This window comes from Oratosquilla oratoria, chromosome 6 (genome assembly GCF_046742065.1).
Source record: "Oratosquilla oratoria isolate Oo_2021 chromosome 6, ASM4674206v1, whole genome shotgun sequence".
Classification (NCBI taxonomy): Eukaryota; Metazoa; Arthropoda; class Malacostraca; order Stomatopoda; family Squillidae; genus Oratosquilla; species Oratosquilla oratoria.
The window spans coordinates 72943577-72969975 of NC_134782.1; the positions used below are offsets into that span (position 1 = coordinate 72943577).

Genomic DNA, 26399 nt, shown 5'->3' on the forward strand with positions numbered 1-26399 from the left:
TAGTCTGTTCACTTTAACCTTGCAGAGATTACTAGAAAAATCATACTATCATTATTGGAGTAAAAATGTTGAAAGCATTCATACATAAAAAAAACACAAAATTATGTAAAGATCTGGATCAGCAAAATATAATGAAGAATATCTACATTATGTTAAAATATACTGCATATAATCCTCATAGGCTTTTCCAAAGGCATGTGGCAGGTTAGTGTGTATATAAGTAACTGCAGCATTATTTCATTCTCATTCATCAGTGAACCTCAGCTTGTTCTAATTCAACTGATGCCTTAAATTTTGATGACTGGAAACCTACAGCCTCAGATCAGCTGTCAACAATCATCAGGCCCTCCCATAGATCTCTCTGGGAAGAAACCTTGGACCAATGCCTGTGTTGTACCAGTGCAGGAGTGTGTCACTGGCTGAAAGCAGTAAAAGAGGGTGGAGAACTTACCAGACGTCAGCTCTATGTTTGATACTAATTGATACCTCAAGTCTCACTAGGTGGAAAACCCAAAGCCATACAGCAGCTAGTATTGGCCCTTGGGTCCTCTCACAGATCTTTCTGGGACTGTTTCTACATCAACAGCTGAAAGTGGTAAGAGGCGAGTAGTTTTCAGTTAAAGATTTCATGTGTGAAAAGGTGTCAGAAATATAGCTGAGGTTGATAGAGGACTTGGGCCCAGTCTGGAGACCAAATGTCAACTCCCCTGGGCTCCACTTCCTGTTGGAGGTGAGGGGCTGATAACTTTTGAGAATGGGGAGCTCTGCTGTCCATCTTGCAGACCACCACAAGCAGGTCCCTCCCCATGTTTAAAGGTGGGAGAAATAATAGAAATACAAACTGAAATGATAGAGAGAGATCTTAGTCTCAGCTGAAAGACCAAGTGGCAGCCTCTTAAGGATGCATCTCCAAATGAAAGTGAGGAAGTTGACAGTATTTGAAGAAGGGCAGCAGGGACTACCTTGTGCAAGTACCCATCATCAGTCCCTGCATCCAACTTTGTGTGAAATGAAAAGCATATGAATTATATAATTTTTTTTATTAGGTAAAATGGTATACATACTGTTGAAGAAAAAGCTAAATCAGTCCATGAAGATGTATATAAAGAACGAGATTACAATAAAATTACTTAGGAACTAAAAGGCACAGCCATTTATCAAGGCCACCTTTTATCACAGACTTTACTTCATTATCTTTGCATCTAGCTTTTTTGACAGACTTAAAGGTATCTTCTTTTTTTCCCTCCCAATCAATCAAACCATTTGTCAATCCTTGAGCTTTCTTTCAGGAGACCCATGGCTCCCAAATATCTGGCAATGGCCATTGTACGGGCCCATATGTCACTTAAAGGAGAAATATTGTGTTCTTTGTAGATTGCTAGTACAGGGCAGTGTAGGATGATGTGTTCAGTGTCCTTTATGTGATCGTTGGATCTAGGGCAGTTGATTCTGTGGCCAAGCCTATTCTGTGCTGGTACTTTCTTAGAGTGGGTGGTGCCCTGATTGCAAGTATAATAGTGAGGTTCTTACTTCTTTTGAGAGGAATTTTTCTGTGGAAACAATGATCAGGGGATTCAGTGGGGTATTGTGTTTGGTGGGTTGTCTTGGAGAGCTGTGAAGAACACCCAAGCTTACTCAGATAAATCAAAACAATGGCTTAGAGATAACAGAATGGAAGTCTCACCCCAAAAATCACCAGTAACTCCAATCATGAATCAAGAAAACATCCAACATTGAAACTAAATGGCCAAACCCTCCCACTGGAAAAGAACCCTAAAATATGAGGCCCCACTTCTGATATTCATATGACCTTGAGACCATATATCAAAGTTTTGACAGTAAAAATCATTAAAACCAATCACAACAACAGGTTTTGGACAACAGACACTTTAATCAGCTTACGAACAATTCATTAGAACCACACTTAAATATGCATTCATAGCATGGCTCCCAAGAATTAGCAAAATATAGACATCTTTATATTCATACAAAATCAAGCATTGATTATAATAATAGTATGCACCATAACCATCCCAACAGAACATATTCATAAAGAACCCAAAAGCTTTCCTATAGAACACCATGTGAAATGATAAGTAAACAGTTCTATGCAAGAGCCCTCAACCTTTCTCATTACATAACACAATACAAACAACTCAACACAACAAAAAATGACAGCAGCAAACTGCTTAAACATCTACAACAATCTACCACCTGCATCACACAAACACATTCACACTCAGATCATAACTCAAGCAGTTCAAGATCATCCACCAAACACCCAACTCCATCAAACTCCTCCAGACATTAGCCTCACAGAAAATTCCCATCCAATAGAAGGAAGAACCACTCCAGAAGGACTTGTTCAGGTCACCATCCAACACTAAAACATTATTAACACAGAATATAGTTGGTCACAGAAACTGCCCCAAATGCAAATATCACACAAAAACACCAAACACCTTATCCAACACTGCCCCACCCAAACCATAACCAGACAAAATATTTCTACTTTGAATGACTTATGGGCCAATATGATGGCTGTTGTTAGTTAGGAACTATGGGTCTCCTGCAAAAGACCTGGGACAATGGATTGATTAACTGATGTCAGCATCTTGTGGATGAAAGGTCTTCCCTCATCCCTGCTACACTGCTCTATTCCTCGTCCATTTTAGAAATTTATGGAGCAGACAAGATAAACATCTCTTTGGGATGTGTCATTTCCTCATACATTTACAACCACACAATTCACTACTATCTTTTAAACTATCTCTTCCTCACTCACCATTCTTCTTGCATCTAATGACCCTTTCACCCCATCCATCCAACTCATCCTTGGTCTTCCCTCAAGTTCAGTCTCTCCACTTCTGCTTTTCACATGCTTTTTGCTCGTCTTTCCTCACTCGTTCTTTCCACATGCTCAAACCATCTCAACACTCTTTGACCTACCCTATCTGCTATCATACAGCTTGACTCTCCACCTCACCTCTACATTTCTCACTCCATTCATCCTTGTTACACCTACCATACTCCTTAAACACATTTAGGCTCTTCTTTTCTGCCTCCATCAAATTCCACATCTCCATTCCATGCAGTGCTGTCTACACCATCACTCCATACAATCTTCTCTATGTGCTCACCCCCAGATGTGTCCAATATTTTTCATTCCCATTTTTTTTTCTTTCCTCATCTATAATTCACCTCCATCACTCCATCATTCCCACTTACAACTTGCTAAGATCAATAAAAGTGGCATTTGTATACTTAGACAAGGACATAATAAAAAAAATATTGGTTACACTGATAAGGCCTAGACTAGAATATGCGGCAACATTGTGGTCACCCAGTACCAAAAAGAATACAGTATAAAGAAAATAGAAAGAATCCAGAGAGCAGCAACAAAAATGGCACCTGCACTTGCAAACTTATCATATGTAGAGAGATTGGCTAAACTGGAGTTACCAATGCTGGAGCAAAGACGAGAGAGAGGTGACCTACTGACCATCTACAGAATCATGAAAGGCACAGAGATACTCGGTAGAGAGGACTTACTAAACTGGGACAAGAGAAGCACAAGAGGGCATGGAAAGAAAATCAAGAAACATAGCTACAGAAGAGAACTGAAGAAAAACAGTTTTCCACATAGAGTAGTGGACACTTGGAACAAACTGGACAATGAAATAGTATGTGCAAAAAACATTCATGAGTTTAAAAGCAAACTAGACACTGCAAGATACAAAGGCGGGACACCACGAGCATAGCTTCCCTTTCCACAAAATACAACTAGGTAAATACTTACATGTGATCTCAAATACTTAGAGCAATCCACTTCTTCCAGCCTCTCACCTTTAAACTCACTTCTAAATCACCAATACTGCCACTCTTTGCACCTCTCATCACCTTGCATTTACTCACATTTACTTTCATTTTTCTCCTCTTACACACTCTCTCAAACTGTTGAATGTTTGTTATTCATGGCTATCTAGAGTGAATAATGTTACTGATGATTTCTGGGGTTTCTACACAGAAGGCTCAGATAGAATCTCAAATATCCATCTAAAACAACTTGGACCAAATGTAATAAAGGCCTTATCTAATACTTTCAACCACTCCTGGCTGTACAACAAAATCTCAGCAATCTGGGAAACAGTACATAATACCCATACTAAAACCAACAAAGTACCACAAAGCCCAGTATTCTACATACCAATATCATCATTATTTACCAAATAGAGCTGATGGAAATAATAATCACAGAAACAATTCATTTGTCCACCTCCGCAAACCAACATGGATTCAAGGAGGACCACTCACCCAGAACACTTCTTATAGATATCACAAAAGAAAGCACCACCATATAGAACAGTTATAATGGCAAGAGACATAAACAAGACATTTGATAAAGTTCCCAGACACATCCTATAAAAATCACAGATACAAACATTCACAACAACAAGAAATATGAGGGTCATTCCAAAAGTAATGCCTCCTATTTTTTAATTCAAAAAGTTGAAGAGCTACGAAGATAGGGGTGGCACCATTAAAATGAGCGATCTTTTGTGCTCCAAAATTTATTTTTCTACATAGTCACCACCATTCTCAATGCACTTTTGCCAGCGATGAATGAGAGCCTTGATGCCTCAGTCGTAAAAGGCAGCGCCTGCTGAGGCGGTCCATTTTTTTCACGGCTGCAATTACGGCGTTGTTGTCGGGGAAACGCTGCCCACATAATGCGTCCTTCAGAGGTCTGAACAAGTGGAAGTCTGATGGTGCCAGGTTGGGACTATACGGTGGCTGAACTTTGTCACACATTCCGTGGTATTCAAACTTGTGTGTAGCCTGGTGTTGTAATGTTGTAAACGGAATGTTTCCCTTTTCTCTGGCCTTACATGGGCAATCCGGGCCTTCAGCCTGGTCATTGTTTCAACATAATGGTCAGAGTTGACAGACACCCCTGGTTCCAAGAAATCCAGGAGGATGACGCTCTTCCTGTCCTAGTAGACAGTGCACATCACTTTGCCTGTAGATGTCTGCGTCTTGAAGTTCTTCTTAGCTGGGGAGTGTGAGTGGTGCCATTCCATCAATTGCTGTTTGGACTCCAGCTCTTAGTGGTGACACCATGTCTTGTCACCAGTGATGATGTGGTCCAAGAATCCGTTACCTTCGGCTTCGTACCGATCCAACAATTCCTGACAGACATCCCATTGGTGGTCCTTTTGGTCCTGCGTGAGCATTCGTGGAACCCACCTAGCACACACTTTGCTGTATCCTAGGGATGAAAACATTGTTTCCAGTGCACTGACACTCACATCCAACTCTAAACACATTTCATTCACTGTTATCCGCCGATCAGCGTGGATGAATTGATCGAGGCGCACTTTGTTTTCCGGGGTGGTGGCTGTGCATGGGTGTCTGGAGCGCACTTTGTCACTCACATCTCTGTCGCCACTCTGAAATCGATGAACCCATCTCCTAACTGTGCTGACATCAACTGCATTGGCTTCGTAAACATTCACCAGGTGCCGGTGAATGTTGATTGGTTAAATTTTTTTCTGCATGGAGGAATTCAATGATGCATCTCTGCTTCTGACGCATGTCCATGACAGGAATTGCTTTCTTAGAGTGTCACACCATCAATATCTGCAACAGAGAGATGAAACTTTCAGGTCATGAGTGCACGAGTTCAGTCATCATAAAAATGCAATTTGCAATCCCCTTGGGTCCCTTCAAGCGGAATAAAAAAAATAGGAGGCATTACTTTTGGAACCATAGTAGGCTCTTCTTCAATGAATAATAATGCAGCCCTTCTGGTTGGAAGATAATACAACATCTGATGAAGATGTGACCTTTGTCAAGATAAAAACATAAACTAAGAAAAGAAACTTTTCCAAAACATGGAAAAGTCATACCACAACAGTTTTGATCAGGTCACCACCCGGGATAGAAACATATCAACACAGAATCATTCTGGAAATTATCTTATATTAGGAATACACCATAAATAAGGCACAGAACACCCAATTCTGCACTACCAGCATTAACAAAGTAGACAGCAATACAGAATTTCTTCTTTGGGTAACTTATTGGCAAACCTTGGTGGTTGTTGCCAGATATCTTGGGACCATGGGTCTCCTGCAAGTGAACTGAGGTAGCTGATTGACTGACTGATAATAATAATTATTACCTTGAGTTTCACTGACTGAGAACTCATGACCCTACAGTGGCTAGCAATGATTCACAGGCCCTTCCAGAGATATCCCTAAGATGAAACATTGGAGTATTGTCTATGTTGTATTGGTATAGGACTGTTTCTGTTATCAGCTTCTTAGGAGGAGAGGGTCAGTTACAAGTTGTTTGCTCTCCTTGTGTGAAAAAGTGTAAGAAATACAGTTGAAGTTGAAAGAGAGATCTTGGGATTTGTCTGAAAATCAAGCATCAGCCCCTCAGGGTTTCATCTCCACATGGAGATGAAAATGCTGAGGTATTTTGATTCTCTCTAATGTCCATCTTGTAAGACCAGTACTTGCAGGTACTTGTTCTTGGTCCCATTGACTGAATGACTGACTGAGAAGTCACTACTCTTTCTTGCTACTGGATGTGACATCACTCATATGTTACATCACTCCCAATATCCCCAGCTTCTCAAGCCACTTACTGGAGGCTATTTATGGTATAAAAACAGATAAATACTAGGTGCGAGGCCACTGTATAATGCTTGTGGTGAAGAGATTAACCTGCTAGTGCAGCATTTAAAAATCTTCTTTAGACATAATGGACAAATAATGCTTAAATATTAAGCATTTCTCAGGTACAGTAAGAGCATCCTCTGAGTAGGGAGCCAAAGCTTTCTGCTGGAAACTGTATGTGTTCTTCATTACTAAAATCCTGACATATGTCAGAATTAGACATGTTCACTCAGCCAAAGTCTTGATGTGCATGAGGAGGGCATCTGTGTGAGGGTCTGGGACAACAGCCAACCATCCCAGCACAGCTAGTGCTGTCCGACTAACACAAATCCATTTCCACCATTCTAATACTTTACCCTATAAAAAAGAAAGGGAAAAAAAATCTTAGAGCATGTACACAGGGGAGAAAAAATATATTAACTAAAGGAAGATTAAGTATATGAAGAGAAAAAAGTTATTAGAAATAGTATTAAATACATTATGAATCACTTTATATGGCTGTCTAAATACTTTTCTATAGACTCACCTGAACCTGATCTATCATCTCTGAAGGGTAAATGTTGGTATGAGCTAAGATGTCCTCCACCTTAATTGCCACTAGAGAGAGCACAAGGCATGTGAGGTAGATGGCTGGGCACCATGGCACCTTAATATTGTGTCCTGATATTATCTTCAGGCTGCCAATGTCACATCTGGTGTGCAGAAAATATATCATCACAGAAAGAACTAAAAGATAATGAAGAGATTAATTGTCATCTCTGACCTTTATAAAATCTATTAATTCTAAGATACCCTAGAAATTATATTCATTCCTGAGGTATTCATACTCAAGCAAGAATAAAATATTCAATTTAAGGAACTTCATGAAAAAGTAATATGAGAAATATATACATATACCAAAGGCTTTTTCCCCATACAAGGGAGGTAGCCAAAAAACAAAGGCATAAAATCCATTCCCATTCACCCCCTCCCTCCCTCTTATCTTGGCTCCTCCTGGATGATGGGTCATCCCTGAATCTTGCCCACTGCCCTGGGTCAGAAGCAGTGTCACAAGACACAGCACATCCACAGTAAGGCCATTTCATTAAATTGGTGACCCCTCACTCTCTGTCCCCTCATGCAGAAAAAGAGAAAACAGGGAGAAATCCCTTCAGGCTGCATCAAATTATTTTTTTCATACATACTCCTTCACCCCCCACCCACTCCCTTTCATGCATCACAGTATCATCCATACACAACCATTCTTCTTTCACCCCTATCTTTTGTCTTCTCCTGTCCTTCCACAGCAGACATTCCCCTCTTTTATCCCATCCATCCATACCATCCTTGGTCATCCCCTCATGTTCCCTCCTTCCATCTCTGGCTTCCACACCTTTTACTAATCTTTCTTCACTTATTCTTTCCATGTGTCCAAATCACCCCAATGCTCTTTCATCAACAATATCTCCCAACTCCCTTTCCACCCCATTCTCCTCCTCACCTTCTCGTTTCTCATTCTATCCAGTCTAGTAACCCCTATCATACTTCTCAGGCACCTCATCTCAAACACATTAAAACTCCTCCTCTCTTATGATCCATGTTTCTGCCCCATACAGTGCTGTCAGTACAATCACTCCTTCATACAATCTCCTCTTAGCATCCATTCCCAAATGTCTATTTCTCATTACACTTTTTAATCCCTCAAGGCATTTACTTGCTTCTCTCAACCTACATTCTGCCTCCACCTCCACTCCCTTTTCCACAACATTTGCATTCAAGTATCTAAAATTATTCACCTCCTCCAGTCTCCTTTAACCACTTCCATACAGTGACGTCTACGTAGGCGTCATGAGGAGCAAGTGGGTACGCGATGATGCCGACATTGGCGTCTTGATTATATTTATTGTAGTCATACCTACATAACCTCCATTCTCTCTAAACTGGCTTCATCATATTTTCTATAGTTATCAAAATTCACGGGTGAAAGAGATCAAACGATTGAGCACTGACTTTATTTTTTATAATGCGATTATGACGCAACATCGCACGTCGGGCAGCTAATGCTGCCAGACGTGCGATGTGCCCTGGAGTGAAGAGGTTAATACTCACTTTCAGTCTGCTACCACATTCTCCCCTTGTACATCTCATCACCTTACTTTCACCCACATTTATTTTCAACTTCCTTCTTTCACAAACCTTCTCAAACTGTCACTAACTTCCTCAATCCCTCCTCTAACCTCACACAAGCACAGTGTTGTCAGCAAACAACAACTGGCTTATCTTCCATTTTTCTCCATTTCCTTTAACCATCTCCAATCCCCGACCCATTACCCTTGCATTTACCTCTCGTACCACACCATCCATATATAAATTAAACAGCCAAGGTGACACAACACATCCCTGGCAAAGTCCCACCTTTACTTTAAACCACTTACTCTCTTCATTTCCGATTCTAACACAACTTCAATTACTCTCATAAAAACTCTTGACTGCTCTTAACAGCTTTCCTCATATCCCATATATCTATAATACCTCCCACAATGCCTTCCTGTCTACCGTCATAAGCCGTTTCCAAATCCATAAAAGCCCAAACACATCCTTACCTTTTCCTAAAGGTTTCTCACATATCTGTCTTACTACAAAACTCTGATCCATGCAATCCCAACCTGTCCTAAACCCACACTGTTCCTCACCAATTACTCCTATGTTCTTTTCCTAATCCTCTCAATGAAAACCCTCCCATAAGCCTTCTCAACTACATTTAACAAGCTGATCCCTCTGAAACTACTACATTCACACTTGTCCCCTTTTCCCTTGTAAAGTAGAACTATACAGGCACTTCTCCAGTCCTCCCTTTCTTAAACAAATATTAAATAACCTCACCAGCCAGTCCACCATCACTGTACCTTTTTTTTCTAGACACTCTGCTTGACACCTATCCAACCCAGGTGCCTTACCTGCTCTCATCTTAACAACTGCCTTCGCCTCATCTTTCCTTATTTCTCCCCCATTTTCTTCACTCATCACAGTCATTTTCTTAGTGCTACCCACTGCAACTACCTTCACATTTAGCAACTCCCTAAAATATTCTGCCCATCTTCCTCTTATCGTCTCTTTATCATCTCTCCATCCGCATCTTTTACCTTTTCTTCTCTACTTGATTTGCGTTCTCTTCCTCTCCTTATTTCCTTCAAAAACATCTTTTATTACTTTTAAATTTTCTGTCATACTCTTACCCCATTTTACATCTGCTCTCCCCTTTGCCTCCTTTATCTCATGCTTTACTTCTCTTTTCTTTTATTTGTACTTTTCATATGCTTTTCTTGTCCTATTTTGTAACCAATCTGTGACTGCTCACTTCTCTTCTACAACCTTCTTTGCTTTGTCATCCCACCACTCACTACTCTTCCTTCTATTTCCTCCCATCCTCCTTGTTCCACACACCATCTTTGCACTCCTCGTGACTCCCTCCTTGAACCACCCTCATTCTTCCTCCACTCCTAGTTCTTCTCTATCCTTCACTCCCTCCTACTCCTCTCTCTTAGCTTCTTGTATTCTTTCTCCTTCTTTCTCATTTAAGCAGTTTACTTTAAGCACCTCTACCTTCTGTCCTTTTCCTCTTTCTCTATCTATCCTCCACTCTCAACTTACTTTCCACCAAAAAATTATCTGATGTTCCCCCACTCTCTCCCTTTAGAACATGTACATCCTTAGTTCTTCCTGCTATTCTCCTGGTTACCACTGTATAGTCCATTAACATCCTATCTACCACCCTTCCATCCACCACCTTCTCCCATGTGTACTTATACTTGACTTTCTTCCTAATCACTGTATTTACTATCTTCAACTCTCTAGACACATCTCTATCATCAACTCTCCACTATAATTTTTTCCTGGAACTCCATACTTCACAACCACTCCATCTATTGGTTACTTTCCTACCCTAGCATTAAGGTCCCCCAATACCACTACATTGACATTTCTCCCCTAAACCCTCTATGCACTCATTTAAATCTATCCAAAAAGTCTCTCTTTCCTCTACACTCTTCTCACTACCAGGCCCATATGCACTTACAAAAACCCACATCTCCCTTCCCAATTTCACCTTCATCCACATTAACTTTGAAGAATCCTCCTTCCACTCCACATGCTTACCTATTTCTTCACTTACTAGTATAGCCACCCTTTCTCTCCCTCATCCTCTCTTCACTCCTGAGACCCTTCCAACTACACTCCCAAACTCAAACTCACTCCCTTTCAATTTTGTTTCACTTAATGCCAACACACTGATCTTTCTTCTCACAATCAGACTGCCTATCTCTCATCCCTTTTACTCACATCTGTACCACAACATCCACACACATTAAAAGACCCAAACCTTAGGGTTCTGGTTGGAAAACTCCCCATAGACCTTATGTCTTTGCTTTTTTTTTTTTTTTTTGTTTTTTTTTTTTTTTTTTTTTTTTTTTTTTTCATGTCACCTTTAGGGCTACAGGGAGAAGGATGACTAGTCCTATCTCCATCCTATTATTATTGCCTTTTACAACTCAAGTGGGACTCAACTTATAATTTCTTCCCAAGTAGATTTTCTATCTCTGAGCACCACTCTCATTTTTCTTCCATGCAAGAAATCTTCCATCCATTTTCCTTGTATACCTCCTGTTTGGAATTTTCTAAAAAAAAAAAAAAAAAAAAAAAAAAAAATAATAATAATAATAATAATAGAATAAATAAAATAAAATTGTGTGGCAGTTTATCAAATGCCTTTTGTAAGTCCAGGAAAGCACAGTCTGCCCATCTGTCCCTTTCTTGCATTATATCTATTAACCTTGAATAGAAACAGATCAAATTTGTGGCACATGATCTTCCCTGTCTAAAACTGATTTGTCTTGGATTTAGTATATTGTTCTCCAGATGTTTAATCCATCTACTTTTGATAACTTTCTCACAAATTTTGGCTACTGTACTTGTAAGGGAGACTGGTTTATAGTTTGTTGGGTATTCCTTATCTCCCCCTTTATATATTAGCATGATATTGGCAGTTTTCCAGTCTTTTGGTACCTTTTCTTCTTTGAGTGAGCAATCTATTATTTTATATATTTTGTCCATTAGTTCATCTATACATTCAATTAGTATCCAGTTTGCAATTCTGTCCGGGCTGTGTGATTTTCTGACATAAAAAATCATTATTTGGTCCCTTTTTTCTTTCTGTGTCACAATTATTTCTCTCATTGGGGGGGGGGGATCTTTCTCCCCTTCTTTCATCCCAATTGTGTATGTTTTCTTTAGTGAACAAAGATTTGAAATGTTTGTTCATAATTTCATCCATTTCTATATCCTCTGTGTATTTCATGTTTCCTTGATGTAATTTTACTATTTCCTGTTTATTTTTTAGTTTACGATTCACATATTTATAGAATAATTTAGGTCGATCTTTATATTGGTCTTTTTCATATTTTTTCTTTCTTGTGTATTTTGACATATTCATTTCTTAGTTTGATATATATTTGCCACTTTCCATTTTTCTTTTTTTTCCATCTTTTCCAAGCTTTGTTTCTTCTATATTTTGCCTCACTACATTTTTGTTATACCAGCATTTAATGTACACCTTTTCCTGTTTTTTGTTTTTGTACATATCTATCCACTCCTTCATTACAGATTTCTTTTAATATAGTCCATTTCTCTTCCACCTGTGTTTCTTCATAAAAGAATTTTTCCCAACTCAATTTTTGAAAGAATTAGCGAAGTTTCCCAATATCCATTTTTTATACATCAGTCTTCCTTTTCTGTTTCATGTTTCTCCCCATATATATTTCCTTTTTTTAGTTTGAGCTCAAGTAATATGTGGCCACTCTTCCCAATTGGTGTCTTGTATTCAATTTTATCCATAATTTCAGGCTCTGATGTAAATATTAAATCTAGTCTTGATAGTTCTTTGTTATTCCTATATCTGGTATTTTCTTTTACCCATTGAGTCATTGTGTATTCAATTGTCATGTCCAGTAGTACATTTCCCCAAAGGTCCTCTCCACCCTTGACTGTCATATTTCTTTAGAGTTAAAATCACCCATATTTACTAGACTTTCATTTAATGTATGCCTTGTGTCTTCCAACATTTTGGAATGGTCACTCTCTGTAAGAGGCTCATAAAGGTAGACAAGTAAGGTAGATAGAGGGGTAGGTGGCTAGAATTTCATTTTATGATTAGGATGTTTGATAAACAACAGTTGTAGGAAAAGGAATTGCACAACCTTGCTTCTCACCTAAGAGTTTACAAACCATTGCTGGGGACCTTATTTCATTGCTGTATTATGCTGATGTAACTGTATGTAAACTAAGTTGATAGTGCATTGATTTCAAGATTGCTTGAGCAAGCTATATTGCTTATGGGATTTGAAACTACCTATCTGACTGGAGAAAGGGTGGAGGAGAAAATTCAATTGGTTCATGGGAGTAAAGTCACACCCTTAGGGGAGGTACTTAGATGTAAAAGTAACTAAATCATGATGTCATTGTGGACTGACCTAGTGATCAAATTGAGGATTCCAGATGGGAGTCCCTTGGTGTAAATTACATAGCCAAGTGTAATACTATTCGGGAAGAAAAGACAGAAAAGTTAAGTTCAGTTTAATTCCCCTCTCTTGAGAGTAAGATTAAGTAATCCTACAATTGAAAACATTAAGTAAAGTATCATATGTAACAAGACAGTGTTGAAAAGAAAATAGAAAGTGAGAGAAGAAATACAAAACTATTGAAGGGAACAGTGACTAGTGGTAACAATGGAGGTGAGACTTTTTGAGAATGTGTTTTCAGGGGTATATAGATCACCACAAATTTTCTACTTTTCATGTCACTAGTTTCAACTTTTATCATGATCAATTCCACATTATTTTCTCCTTGTGATCTTCATCATGTTTAAGCCCTTCTTAGTTCAAAACATGAATCCTCCAGTGATTATATAAACCTTGTCCAACACTATTTGATAGTAGTGGACCTTTCAATTTCATCTCTACAATTCCCATTATATCTGGTTTTTCTTGTCAGTGGTATGATCTCCACAGAGTGAAGGATATAGGTAAGATTGAAAGAATTCAAAGGGCAGCAACCAAAACTGGTTCCCAGCCTGGCAGAGTGAAGGATATAGGTAAGATTGAAAGAATTCAAAGGGCAGCAACCAAAACTGGTTCCCAGCCTGGCAGATAAACCAAATGATGAGAAACTGGGTCTGCCAACTTTACGAGATCGAAGAGAAAGGTAATATGATTACAGTAGTCAGATCACTAAAAGGGATAAACTACATTGACAGAGATCTCTTGATAAGAAATCATGAGAACAAATTAACCGCTTCCATACCATAATGCCTATGTAGGTGTCATGTGGTGAGAATGGGTTTACAAGGATCCCAGCATTGGCATCCTGATTATATTTATTTTGTAGTTGTAGCTGAGTGACCCCCAAATTCTGTGAACTGGCTTGATCAAGTTTTCTGTGTTTATTATTACTTAGAGTGAAAGAGAGCAAGTAAATCAGTAATGACTTTATATTCTATAATATGAGTATTGTGATGCATCATCAAATCACTATACATTAGGTATCCGATGCTGCGTGCAAGAATTTGACTTGTATTGAAGAGGTTAAGACTACATGTCTATAGGATGTGAATTCAAATCTAAATATAATAACTGGATATCAAGGATATACACAAAGTTGGACCTGTAAATGAATTTGAGGCAAGGTATGACAAACTGGAGAGTAGGAGATGGGACCCGTCAAATGTTGCTCCTTAGCTCTATACTACAATTAGATAAATACAACCTGTACTAGCTGTCATATTTATAGTCATCTTATATGGTTACAAAGTAATTACAATTTATTGACATATTTCAAGATTAATGGCCTTTCTAGTTACATTTTTTCTAAATATTGTATTTCAAAATGAGATTTATACACTACATATCATAAAAGAAAACTTACCTGTCACAAGTTGCAACAAGGCAGATTGTGGTAAGAAAAATGATGACAGCAAAAAATACTTGTGCAATAGTAGAGGAGTATGCACTTCCAATTGCAGCGTTTATTTCATCAAGAAGGAAAATCTGTTAAAAAAAAAAATAAGCAAGTGGTTGAGTGAATCAAGTTCTCACTTTCATCTTTTAGGTATTCTGAATTGATGGAAAAACATCTATGTGCAACACATTAACCCTTTGAACAAAGTGATATACCTTAGGGAGGCTGCACTAACTAAGGTTGCAAAATTTCATCAAAATAAAAATTTACATACATATACATACTAAAAGGGCTTTTCCCCCTTATAAGGGGGTGGTCAAGGCATACACCCAATCTTCACTCATCCCACACTCATTTGTTGTACCTCTTTTGGCTACTTGTAGATGAAGGGTCATCCTTGTCCTCTGCCTGCAGCATAAGTTAGAAGCAAAGCAGAGACCAACAACTCAACTTGGTTTATCCCCCAGCTTTATTAAATGGCACTCCACCCCTCTCATCCATTTATGAAATTATTGAGAAGACAAGAATAAATCCCTTCAAGCTCTGCTAATTTCTCATCCACTCAATGCGATTCTCCACTTACACTTTTCTTGCCTTCTTCCTTTGCTGCTGAACAGATATTCACCTTGCCCCCAAGATCCTTCACCCCAACCTTCCACCTATTCTTGGTCTTCCTTTCAAGTTCACTCCATCCACGTCTACCTTCCACTCATTTTGTTAGTCTTTCTTTACTCATTCTTTCCATATGTCCAAACCATCCCAATATTCTTTCATTTACTCTAACTTCTAGTTCTCTATTCCCCCCTGCTCTGTTTCACCCCCCTTATTTCCCACTCTATCCATTTTTGTAACTTCTATCATACTTCTTACACACTTTATCTCAAACTTGTTTGCAAATGATGCAAAAATCATGAGACAAATGAAAAACAAGGACTGTCAGCTGTTGCAGAAAGATCTAGACACTACTGTATATTCACATGAAGCCAAGAATGAAAAATTAATTTCATTACAAAAAAAAAAAAAAAAAAAATACTGGAAATGGGCAATAGCTCTAAAAGACCATCTTTGAACTATTCCTTGAAAACTGAGTCCATTACAAAACATAAGAGGAGCTAACAAGACATTAGTATTTATTGCTGGGATGGTTACAAACAGAAGTGTGGAGATCATCATTAAGCTCTATCTCATGATAGACCCATCCTTGACAGTTTGTCTCCATCATACAGAATAGATACTAATTCACTAGAATCAGTACAGAGGTGAATGACCAAAATGATAAAAGGGTTTAGAAATTTACCATACAAAGTCAGGCTCAAGCACCATAACTTACACTCTTTGGAAAGACAAAGAGTGTGGGGTAATCTAATAGAGGTATTCAAATGGGTCAAGGGCTATAAAAAGGATGATGCAGGAAAGGTCATCATTTTAAGACAACAGGGCAGGACTTCTAGTAATGGATTTGAATATATATATAGCCCAAGATTGAACAATACATTAATTCATATCTACATACATACATACATATAACAAAGGATTTTTCCCCATTACACGGGGAGTAGCCTAAAAGAAAAAGGCACAGAAACAACTCCCACCCATTCCATTCCCTACATATTCCACTCCCCTTCACCCTCCTCCCTCCCTCTTATCTTGGCACCTCCTGGATGACGGGTCATCCCTGCATCCTGTCCACTGCCCTGGGTCAGAAGCAGTGTCGCAAGACACAGCACATCCACAACAAGGCCTCTTCATAAATTCAGCAACCGCCCCCTCATGCAGAAAAGAAGACGGGGAGAAGTCCCTTCAGGCTGCGTCAATTTTTTTTTCATACATACTTCCTCACCCCCCATCCCCCCCCTCATGCATCACAGCATCATCCATACACAACCCTTCTCCATTCACCCCTATCTTTTGTCCTCTCCCATCCCTCCTCAACAGACATTCCTCTCTTTTGTAATGCCCCTTTCAACCCATCCATCTATCTCATCCTAGGATGACCCTCATATTCACTCCTTCCACACATCTTTTACTAATCTTTCTTCACTCATTCTTTCCATGTGTCCAAGCCATCCTAATACTTTTTCATCAACCCTATCTCCCACCTCCCTTTCCACCCCTGTTCTCCTCCTCACCTCCTCATTTCTCACTCTATCTAGCCTAGTAACCCCTATCATACTTCTCAGACATTTCATCTCAAACACATTCAAACTCCTTCTCCCTTCCTCTCTTATGTTCCATGTTTCTGCCCCATACAGTGCTGTTGGCACAATCACTCCTTCATATAACCTCCTCTTAGCATCCATTCCCAGATGTCTATTTCTCATTACACATTTTAGTCCACCAAGGCATTTACTCGCTTCTCTCAATCTACAATCTACCGTCACCCCCACTCCTCCCTTTCCTTCCACATTTGCACCCAAGGATCTAAAACTATCCACCTCCTCCAGTCCCTCACTCTTAATGCTTACTTCCAACCTGCTGTCACTCTTTCCCATTGTACATCTCATCACTTTACTTTTGCCCACATTTATCTTCAGCTTCCTTCTTTCACACACCTTCTCAAACTCTGTCACTAACTTCCTCAATCCCTCCTCTGATCCTGCTACAAGCGCAGTGTTGTCAGCAAACAACAACTGGCTTATTTCCCACTTTTCTCCATTTTCTTTAACCATTTCCAACCCCTGACTCACTACCCTTGCATTCACCTCTCGCACCACCCCATCCATGTGTAGACTGAACAGCCAGGGCAACATAACACATCCGTGACGAAGTCCCACCTTTACCTCAAACCATTCATTCTCTCCATTTCTAATCCTAACACAAGCTCTACTACTCTCATAAAAACTCTTGACTGCTCTTAACAGCTTTTCTCCTATCCCATATATCTGCAATACCTCCCACAGTGCCTTCCTGTCTACCCTGTCGTAAGCCTTTTCCAGATCCATAAAAGCCAAAAAAAACATCCTTACCTTTTCCTGTAGCTTTCTCACATATTTGTCTTACCACAAAAATCTCATCTACACAACCCCTACCTGTCCTAAAACCACACTGTTCCTCACCAATTACTCCCTCTTCTCCTAATCCTCTTAATCAAGACCCTCCCATAAACCTTCCCAACTACACTCAACAAGCTGATCCCTCTGAAACTACTACACTCACACTTGTCCCCCCTTTCCCTTGTAAAGCGGAACTATACAGGTACTCCTCCAGTCCTCCGGCACTCTACCCTCTCTAAAACAAACATTAAACAACCTCACCAGCCAGTCCACCATCACTGTACCTCCTTTCTTCAGACATTCTGCATGGCATCCATCTAACCCAGGTGCCTTATCTGCTCTCATCATCTTAACAGTTGCTTTCACTTCATCTTTCCCTATTTCTCCTCCATTTTCATCACTCTCATTTTCTTAGCGCTTCCCACTGCAACTACCTTTCCCTCCCTATCCTCCTTCACATTTATTTACCTTTTCTTCTCTACTTGATTCGCCTCCTCTTCCTCTTTTAATTTCTTTCCAAAACATCTTTTTATTACTTTCAAAAATTTCTCTCATACTCTTACCCCCTTTCACATCTGCTCTCCTCTTTGCTTCCTTTATCTTATGCTTTACTTCCCTTCTCTTTACTTTGTACCTCTCATACAATTCCCTCATCCTAATTTGTAGCCAATCTATGAATGCCTGTTTCTTCTCTTCTACATCCTTCTTTGCTTCCTCATCCCACCATTCACTACCCTTCCTTCTCTTTCCTCCCGCCCTCCTTGTTTCACACACCATCTTTGCACACCTTATGACTCCCTCCTTGAACCATCCCCATTCCTCCTCCACTCCTAGTTTTACTCTATCCTTCACTTCCTCCCACTCCTCTCTCAGCTTCTTCTTATACTCATTCTCCTTTTCACATCTAAATATGATTATTGGAAATTAAGGATATAAAGCAAGTTGGAACCATACATGAGTTTGAGGCTGGGTATAATAAATTAGATAGTAGGAGACAGGGCTAAATGAGAGTTGCAACTTTCTTGTATACTCCTATTAGGTACATACAGTATACAGTATTGAATGGAAAGATCCAACAAATTATGAATACACAGACTAGTCAAAGATATTAAGAATAGGAAGGAGAAAAAGACACAAACAAGAATGAAAAATGAACTGATGTGAAAATGCAATATTACCATGATGCAGTGTGTAAATGTGATTCCTGCTAGAAACCCCTGACAAAAGACTGCAAAGGACCGAAAGCCCCTTTGTGTGTTCAGAGCATGAGCCTTTCGAGTTTCAGTCATTTCTACAGGTAGATCTTCCATTTTAGCATTGCCATCAATGCTGCTCTCACTGCTCAAAACAAAACCACTTGCATTTTCTTTAAATATTGTACTGATAACTTTGTTTTTTTCAGATTCCTCCAAATGATATGGAACAAAGGGATCTGCAGTATCCTTTTCCTTCTCAAGGCTTTCTACATCCACAACATCTTCACTAACTGCTTTTAAATGTTGACATATTACAGACTGTGAAAGACTGGGATCAAAAGTAGGCACTGACTTCCTATTGATGTACTCTGGAGAAAGGGAAGGAGCTGAGGGTCTAAATTTGTCTTCTGGTTCATATTCGACACCATCCTCTATCTTGTCTTTGTGTTTTTCTTCAGCCTGAGGAGTTGGAGTTCTTGTGTTCTTACTCTTCTTAGTCTTGCTGGCATCATCAATAATAGCTGACAACTTGGAATTTAGAAGATCTTTCTCAACTTCCTGCATAAGTTCCTCCTCAAACCTGTTATTACTAATTTCTGATGTAGCACTTGCATGATGACTTTCCTCTACTCTTTTCTTCCCTTTCTCTTCAGCACTACTTTTAGGACGTGGTAACTTTGATTTCTGAGTTGACCTGGGCCGTTGCCTACTTTCTGTGCTCTTTGTATTTGCCTTGAAACTGTCACGTGGAGAACTGTACTCAACTGCCAGGGAGGTCTCGAAAGATTCACGAGAATGTAGTTCCCACCTCCTTCTTCTACTACTTTGGGCTGAACCTACTCGATTCTCCTCTGCCATTCCTGTAGCATTGGGAAAAAAAAAAGTGTCTTGTAACTGTCATGTATGTTATGGGTACATCTACAATTACAAATGTATGAAATAAATTAAAAGACCAAAAACAGGTACCTGCATGAGGTAGTCCAACAAGATGAACATCAGTCATTTCCAAAACCTTTCAATATCCCCACCTGCAGTGACATGTCTCTAGATTGGACCCAACATATCTTACTATCAACTCCAACTTTGCAATCAGTCCTTATACTAAGTCAGCCATACATTGTCAGGTGAGGCAGCTGTGGATACCATGTCAAACTCATGAGCAGGTGGTCATGAGTTCAATTCTTAGAACCTGTTGCGGGCTACGTCATGTTGGTTCCTGACAGCCTCGGCCAGGTGGTGAGGTGACCCAACACCGACCTAAAAAAGACTAGCTTGCTGCTACTGACAGGGCATTGTTCTACCAGGGGTTTCTCACTTCCTACTGCATGGGAGTGGGATGATAAGATGTTATACACCAAACATTGGTCAAATTCTAGAATCACTGAAGCATAGATATTTAATATAAAACTTACATTATCTAATAGCTCCTAACTTAACCTAACATACCAGTAACCATTCAATAGAAAAAACAGACCTTTCAAATGCAAAAAAGAATGATGTGAAAAATGTATTTGCCTGATAAAGGAATAGAAACCAAACATCTCATAACTGGCAAGTATACCTTAAAAATCCCCATTATTACTGGACTTTTTTAAACAAGCTCCTGAAAGAAGTGTCAGTCCCTAGAACGTCCATGAAATTTATCTGGGTATCTGGGTAGAGACCAATGACAGGTACCTGCTAATGGTGATCATGTAGGTATGGGAAAAAAAAAATGTATATATATCCCTTAAATTCTTATTGCATATGAAAGACAATTTCATTAGAAACAAAATACTCTTTAAAATAGCTTGAAAAATAAGGGAGATACAATTTTTTAAATTATTTTTGTCCCAAATTTTTGGCTAGACTTTACCATAACAAAAGGTTAGAATTAAGGGTGGTAATTTGTAAAAATTTTGGTAAAGAAATACACATAAAATCTAAACCACTGGTCCAATTTTATTGAAATTTTGAATATTTGGGCCTTATGGGTCAACAAATTACCTGAACATGTCAAAAACAATGTGGAACATCTCCATCATACCAAATTTGCTTTTTCATGGCAACTATTAAGTTGTCAATTTAGAGATGATCATCAATAAAATCCAAACCCCTGGCCCAATTGATGTGCAACTTGGCATGTGAAGGTTTTATGGGTCAACAAATCATCTGAGTACGTCAAAAACAATGTAGGACCTTCCTTTTATACAATTCTTACTAACGCCTTCCACGTTGTATTGTCAATTGATAATCATCCATAAAATCCAAACTCCTGGCCCAATTGACATACAACTTGGCATGTAAAGGTTTTATGGGTCAAAAAATCATCTGAGCATGTAAAAAAAAAATGTAGAACCTTTCTTTTATACTATTCTTACTAACACCTATCATGTTGCCATGGCAACTATTGTCAATTTAGAGATAATCATCCATAAAATCCAAACCCCTAGCCCAATTAACATGCAACTTGGCATATGAAGGTTTTATGGGTCAACAAATCACCTGAGCAAGCATTCAAACTGAGACATACTTATTTCAACAGGCTGCAAAAGATAGCAGGGTGCGTGGTGACAGACTTAGAGATGAATCAACCAAGAGAAACTGGAAAAAACACAGCCGTGTATCAGATGATTCAGCAGTGAAAGTAGACAAGGCTAAAGCAGAAGTGAAGAGATTGGCTGAGATAGGAGTCTGTGTAGAAAATCTCCTGGGTTGTATCTAACGTTAATGACAAAGATGCCAAAGCACGCATCACAGAGGAAGAGCCTGTGAGAAATGCATCAGATGAGAAAGAAGACGAAACATGCCGAAAGATCCAGCAACATTAGATGAGCTTGTCACAGACGAAAAGTGGGCAGCAACATCAGCAGAGGAAGGTGGAGAGAGATTCCTGCAGTATGATAACCAGAAGTTTGGCCAGAGGGTGATAATATATGCCAGTGATGCAGGCCTGGAGAAACTACTGTAGCAGCTTCAAGATGTTGGTTCATGGATAGGAACTTCAGCATGGCTCCAGACCTGTTCAAGCAGATTTACGTCATAAGAGTGCCGTTCGGTGATACATCTATATCTGTTGGTTATTGTTTGTTGGAGAGCAAGGGTGATGGTACAGATCCTTGTTGACAAGTGTCAGGAGCTAGGATACTTTCTAGAAATCGAGAACATCATGGTGGATTGTGGGTGGGCAGTAAATAATGCGATAAGAAACATAATCTATTGTCTCCAAATTTGATGATTATACAAAACTGTGTGGAATGGCAAATGATGACTTAAATCAGTTAGATATTCAAGAAGATATTGATAAATTACAGCAATGGTCTGAAAAGTGGCTAATAAAATTTAACACAAGTAAATGCAAGGTACACATAGGTAAAATAACAGTAAGTACAATTACAAGTTATCTGGAAATTCGTTAACAAAAGTGGATAGTGTAAAAGGATCTGGGCGTAATTATCAGTAATTATCTCAAATCATCTAAGCAGTGTATTTCAGCCTCTGACAAAGCAAACAAGGTTTTTGGATTGATTGCGCAATCTTTTGACTTCAAAAGTTCATCTCTCATTGACAAGTATATAAATCGTTAGTTCGTTCACATTTGGAATATACTGTTTCCGTATGGTCACCAAATCTCATTAAAGACGTTGACAGATTGGAAATAGTACAATGGCGAGCCACAAAACCGATTCCAAATATAAAAAATAAATCATACGAAAATTGACTAAAACATATGAATTTGCTTTCCCTAAAAAAGCGTAGATTCAGGGGTGACTTGAAATAAGTCTTTAAGATTCTAAAGGGAATTGACATAAAAAATGACAAAATTTTCACACTGAAGCGGGAATCCGACAAGTAATAATGGTCTCAAACTGTCAGGAAATAGATTTAATTTGGAAGTGGGTAGAAACAACTTCACCAAGCGTGTAGTTAATGAATGGAATAAACTTTCTGCAGAGGCAGCACAATGTGTTCAGTTCGAAGCTTTAAGATTCGTTTAGATAAACACCTTAACAAGATACTGTAATGCCTGCCATTTATTTTATATTATTTGTTTGTTATTATTTATTTGTTTATTATTATTTGCTCGATTTTCATTTATTATTAATTATCTGTCAATTTATTACTATTTACCTGATTGTTTATTATTCAAACCTATGCATTTATTTGTTATTATTATTTATATTACCATAATTTTTATTTATTTATCATTATAATTTTTTTGCATGCGACCTAGTTATGGACCAAAAGGTCTCTTGTCGGCATGCTCTGCCTTTGTAATCCTTTGTAAACAATACGTGTGCGATGGTGGTGCCACGAGCGGATTCACCCATACTTAGATCATGCAAGATAGATGGTAAAGAAAATCACCTCCTTAGTGCCCATTTTCAAAATGTATCAACCTCCTCAATTCCATTTTGAGGTACATTCCCTGGGAACTATCACTTAGTCTCCGTACCAAGCAAGTCCAAGATCTGTTAACTTCAACTGCATTTTCTCCACCTTTTCAAATAGGAGAGCTGGTGACTGGTGTCCATTTCCTTTCTACGACTACTACTTTAGTTAGGTCAAACACCGCTAGAGGTGCCACCATCATTTTACGTGCACGTCATTCAAATGGCCAAATTTACATATCGCAGGAAATTTAACTCATAAAAATGTCACACGAGTGTATTTATTACAATCGTAGTAAATTTCAACCAATCATATCATCAATTAAATGTCAGTACATAAAACATAAGATAAACATGGTGGCCTGCATTCAGCAGTAAATCAAAAATTTGTTTATGTTTCAATGTGAACAATGAGCTAAAAAATTCTATTAAATGGGCAACAGACACAAATAAAGGAAAACTACTAGTCTCACGGATTATTCTAATACCAAAACCAGGGCAGGGTATTACTTTATTTTCCTATTGGGTCAGATTATTGGATGTCAAACTTATTGCGACATTTCAACCGCCAATGCAGACATGTCCATTGGAGCATGCTATAGCCTACACACGTTTTGGCCTGATTTTCTGGGACAAAATAGGCCTGATTTTGTACCCTTCAAAATGCAATATCTCAGGAACTAGGACAGCTAAATGGATAATTAAAATTGCATTGTACTCATAGTGACATTCTGCATCCCATGAGAACTACTTCAGCTCAAATATCAGGAATTCCACTTTTATGTTGACCTAGCTTTCAGCAAACAATCATCAATGTGAATGTAGATAGATAGAAGTCCCACACTACAGTAATACAACATTGATATCAGTTCAAATTTCCATGGGAAGGCTAGTTACTGTGGAACTATGTGTTTCCAGTTGGTGCAACTCGAATGAACACTTATTCATTATTGTTATTATCAACTATGTAACCCAGACTATAATGATAATCTAAATCTTATTCCCCACAGTGAAGAGATTAACTTAAGTTCAACTTCGTTCATAACATTAACCTATCTCGCATCACAGGAATAAAAATACAAATATACTCTTAGACCGTAAAAAATGTTACATCAAGAAATAGAAAGTTTCATACTTTGCTACATGTAAATAAATAGCAGAGGTAAAAGCACCACTTCGTATTCCCCTCCGGAATGTCACTCATAGTAATGTAAACAAACAGACGCGTACTCTTTTGTACTTCGTCCGATTGCCTTGGGGGAGGGCATAACATGCAAACATATTGCAGTTTTTCATGACAAAGAAAATACAATATATGAATATAATTTATATATAATTATAAACAAATTGATGCCAGAAAATAGTGTTGAATATCGAGTTTAGCTGTGTTTTTTCAAGATAAATTATATATGGGGAAATATGCCTGCTATGTTCTAATCTTATGTTCATTTCATTGGTAAGTTCGGCGTTCTGAAATGTGAAGATCTGTTGGCTTGTCTACTGTAGCTGCTCTTCTCATATCATGCCTTGCTAAAGCTATCATCACGTTCATTTTGTCCGGTGCATGCAAGTGTTCTTTCACAACGTTTGGATCTTCTAAGATTTTGGTGTTTTTCGTAGATGTAGGACATTTAGTCTTCTGACAATTAGTCTTCTGGACAATTAATCTTCCACCAGTTAGTCTTCTGACAATTAGTCTTCTAGAATTGGACATTTAGTGTTCTGATGTTCTTTACAATCAATAAGTTAGAAATTTATTCCACGCCTACTTTTGTCTATTCTAATCCTCCTATTCTTGTTATTTATCATTTATATATGGTTATATTAAATCACCAACTGATAATAAGATAACTGAAGTTTTAAGCTGATTATCCTATTTTAACTTGAAGACAAGTTAATGACTGGGAAGACTAAATATCCACATTTATTTTTCAAATGAAGACTAATTGTCAGAAGAATAATTAGTGAAGGACTATGTGATTCAAAAGTACTTACTTGTGCGTCGATGACGTCGGTTCTTCGGTTTCGGTCGCTCCTGGGTGGGCCCTTACATTCCTTTGCGGCACACTCTCCACTTCTCTAGCCTAATTCCCTACCTCCTAACCATTAATGCTAGCTTACCATATCCCCCTTTCCGGGTACTGTACACTCCACTCACACTCGCATTCACCACCACCCACGCACGGTCCTTGTTCGGCACTGCGCCACCCAAGCCAACGTGAGGCCACCCCCCCACATTCGGGTGGGAAGGGGGATACCAGCGCTCGTGCCCTTTGACCCCCTCCCCCCCCCCAGAAAGAGGGGGAGGGGGTGCCAACCGTCCGTCCCCGTCCGCGCCATACACACTCACGCTCACACCACAGACTAATTGTCCAGAAGACTAAATGTCCGAAGATTAAATGGGTAGGTGTAGGACATTTAGTTTTCTGACAATTAGTCTTCTGGCAGTTGGTCTTCTGACAATTAGTCTCCTAAAATTGGACACTTAGCCTTCTGATGTTCCTTAAAATCAAATAAGTTAAAATGGCAAATGAACTTCAATATCTTAGGCCGGCCACACAGGTGCAGTTTAAACTGACAATTACAACTTCAGTTATAACTGTCAGTTGAAACTGCTCGTGTGTGGGTATCTCAATGATGCTGAGATACCCACGCACGTGCAGTTTCAACTGACAGTTATAACTGAACAGTTGTAACTCTCAGTTTAAACTGCACGTGTGTGGCCGGCCTAAGTGTAGCGGTTAAACGTAGGGCTACACAACCCCGAAAATAGATACAGCTTAGATAATACGCTTTTAGAGAAAACTGAGTGTGAGAGAGACTTGGGAGTTCTAGTGAGTCCGAACCTTAAAACCAGGACACAATGCCTTATCGCCAGGAATAAAACTAACAGAGCATTTGGTTTCATTGCTAGGACGGTAACGAATAGACGTGCAGAGGTAATTATCAAGCTCTATCGAGCGATAGTTAGACCCATCCTTGACTATGCGGTACAGTTTTGGTGTGCGTCCTATATAATGGACATCAATTCACTAGAATCAGTACAGAGAAGAATGACCGAAATGATACATGGACTTAGAAATTTGCCTTACGAGGAGAGGCTTAGGCACCTTAACTTACATTCTCTGGAAATACGGAGAGTGCGGGGTGATCTAATAGAGGTGTTCA

General features: G+C 39.0%; 1 protein-coding gene across 2 annotated transcripts; it reads right to left on the bottom strand.

Moving 5' to 3' along the window:
* Nucleotides 1-572: 572 nt before the first annotated feature.
* Nucleotides 573-25783, bottom strand: LOC143026614 (uncharacterized). Of its 2 annotated transcripts, none has more exons than XM_076187319.1 (5): nucleotides 25227-25783; nucleotides 18844-19721; nucleotides 14640-14761; nucleotides 7213-7378; nucleotides 573-7043 (listed from the first exon to the last, which is right to left on the bottom strand). In XM_076187319.1, the coding sequence occupies exons 2-5, from the start codon at nucleotides 19717-19719 to the stop codon at nucleotides 6912-6914; spliced, it is 1296 nt and encodes a 431-aa protein (XP_076043434.1). In that variant the 5' UTR covers nucleotides 19720-19721; nucleotides 25227-25783; the 3' UTR covers nucleotides 573-6911. The 2 variants fall into 2 exon arrangements, with proteins under 2 accessions (XP_076043434.1, XP_076043433.1); XM_076187318.1 differs by lacking the exon at nucleotides 25227-25783 and adding an exon at nucleotides 24367-24471 and having other exon boundaries at nucleotides 574-7043.
* Nucleotides 25784-26399: the final 616 nt, after the last annotated feature.

Bases quoted from the DNA above. Each gene is read 5' to 3' on its own strand.
- LOC143026614 (XM_076187319.1), bottom strand. From the start codon at position 19,719: ATGGCAGAGGAGAATCGAGTAGGTTCAGCCCAAAGTAGTAGAAGAAGG. The intron at 14,762-18,843 runs GTAATATTGCAT...TTTTTTTAACAG, and splicing joins CATTTACACACTGCATCATG to ATTTTCCTTCTTGATGAAAT. The intron at 7,044-7,212 runs GTGAGTCTATAG...TCTTTTTTATAG, and splicing joins AGATGATAGATCAGGTTCAG to GGTAAAGTATTAGAATGGTG.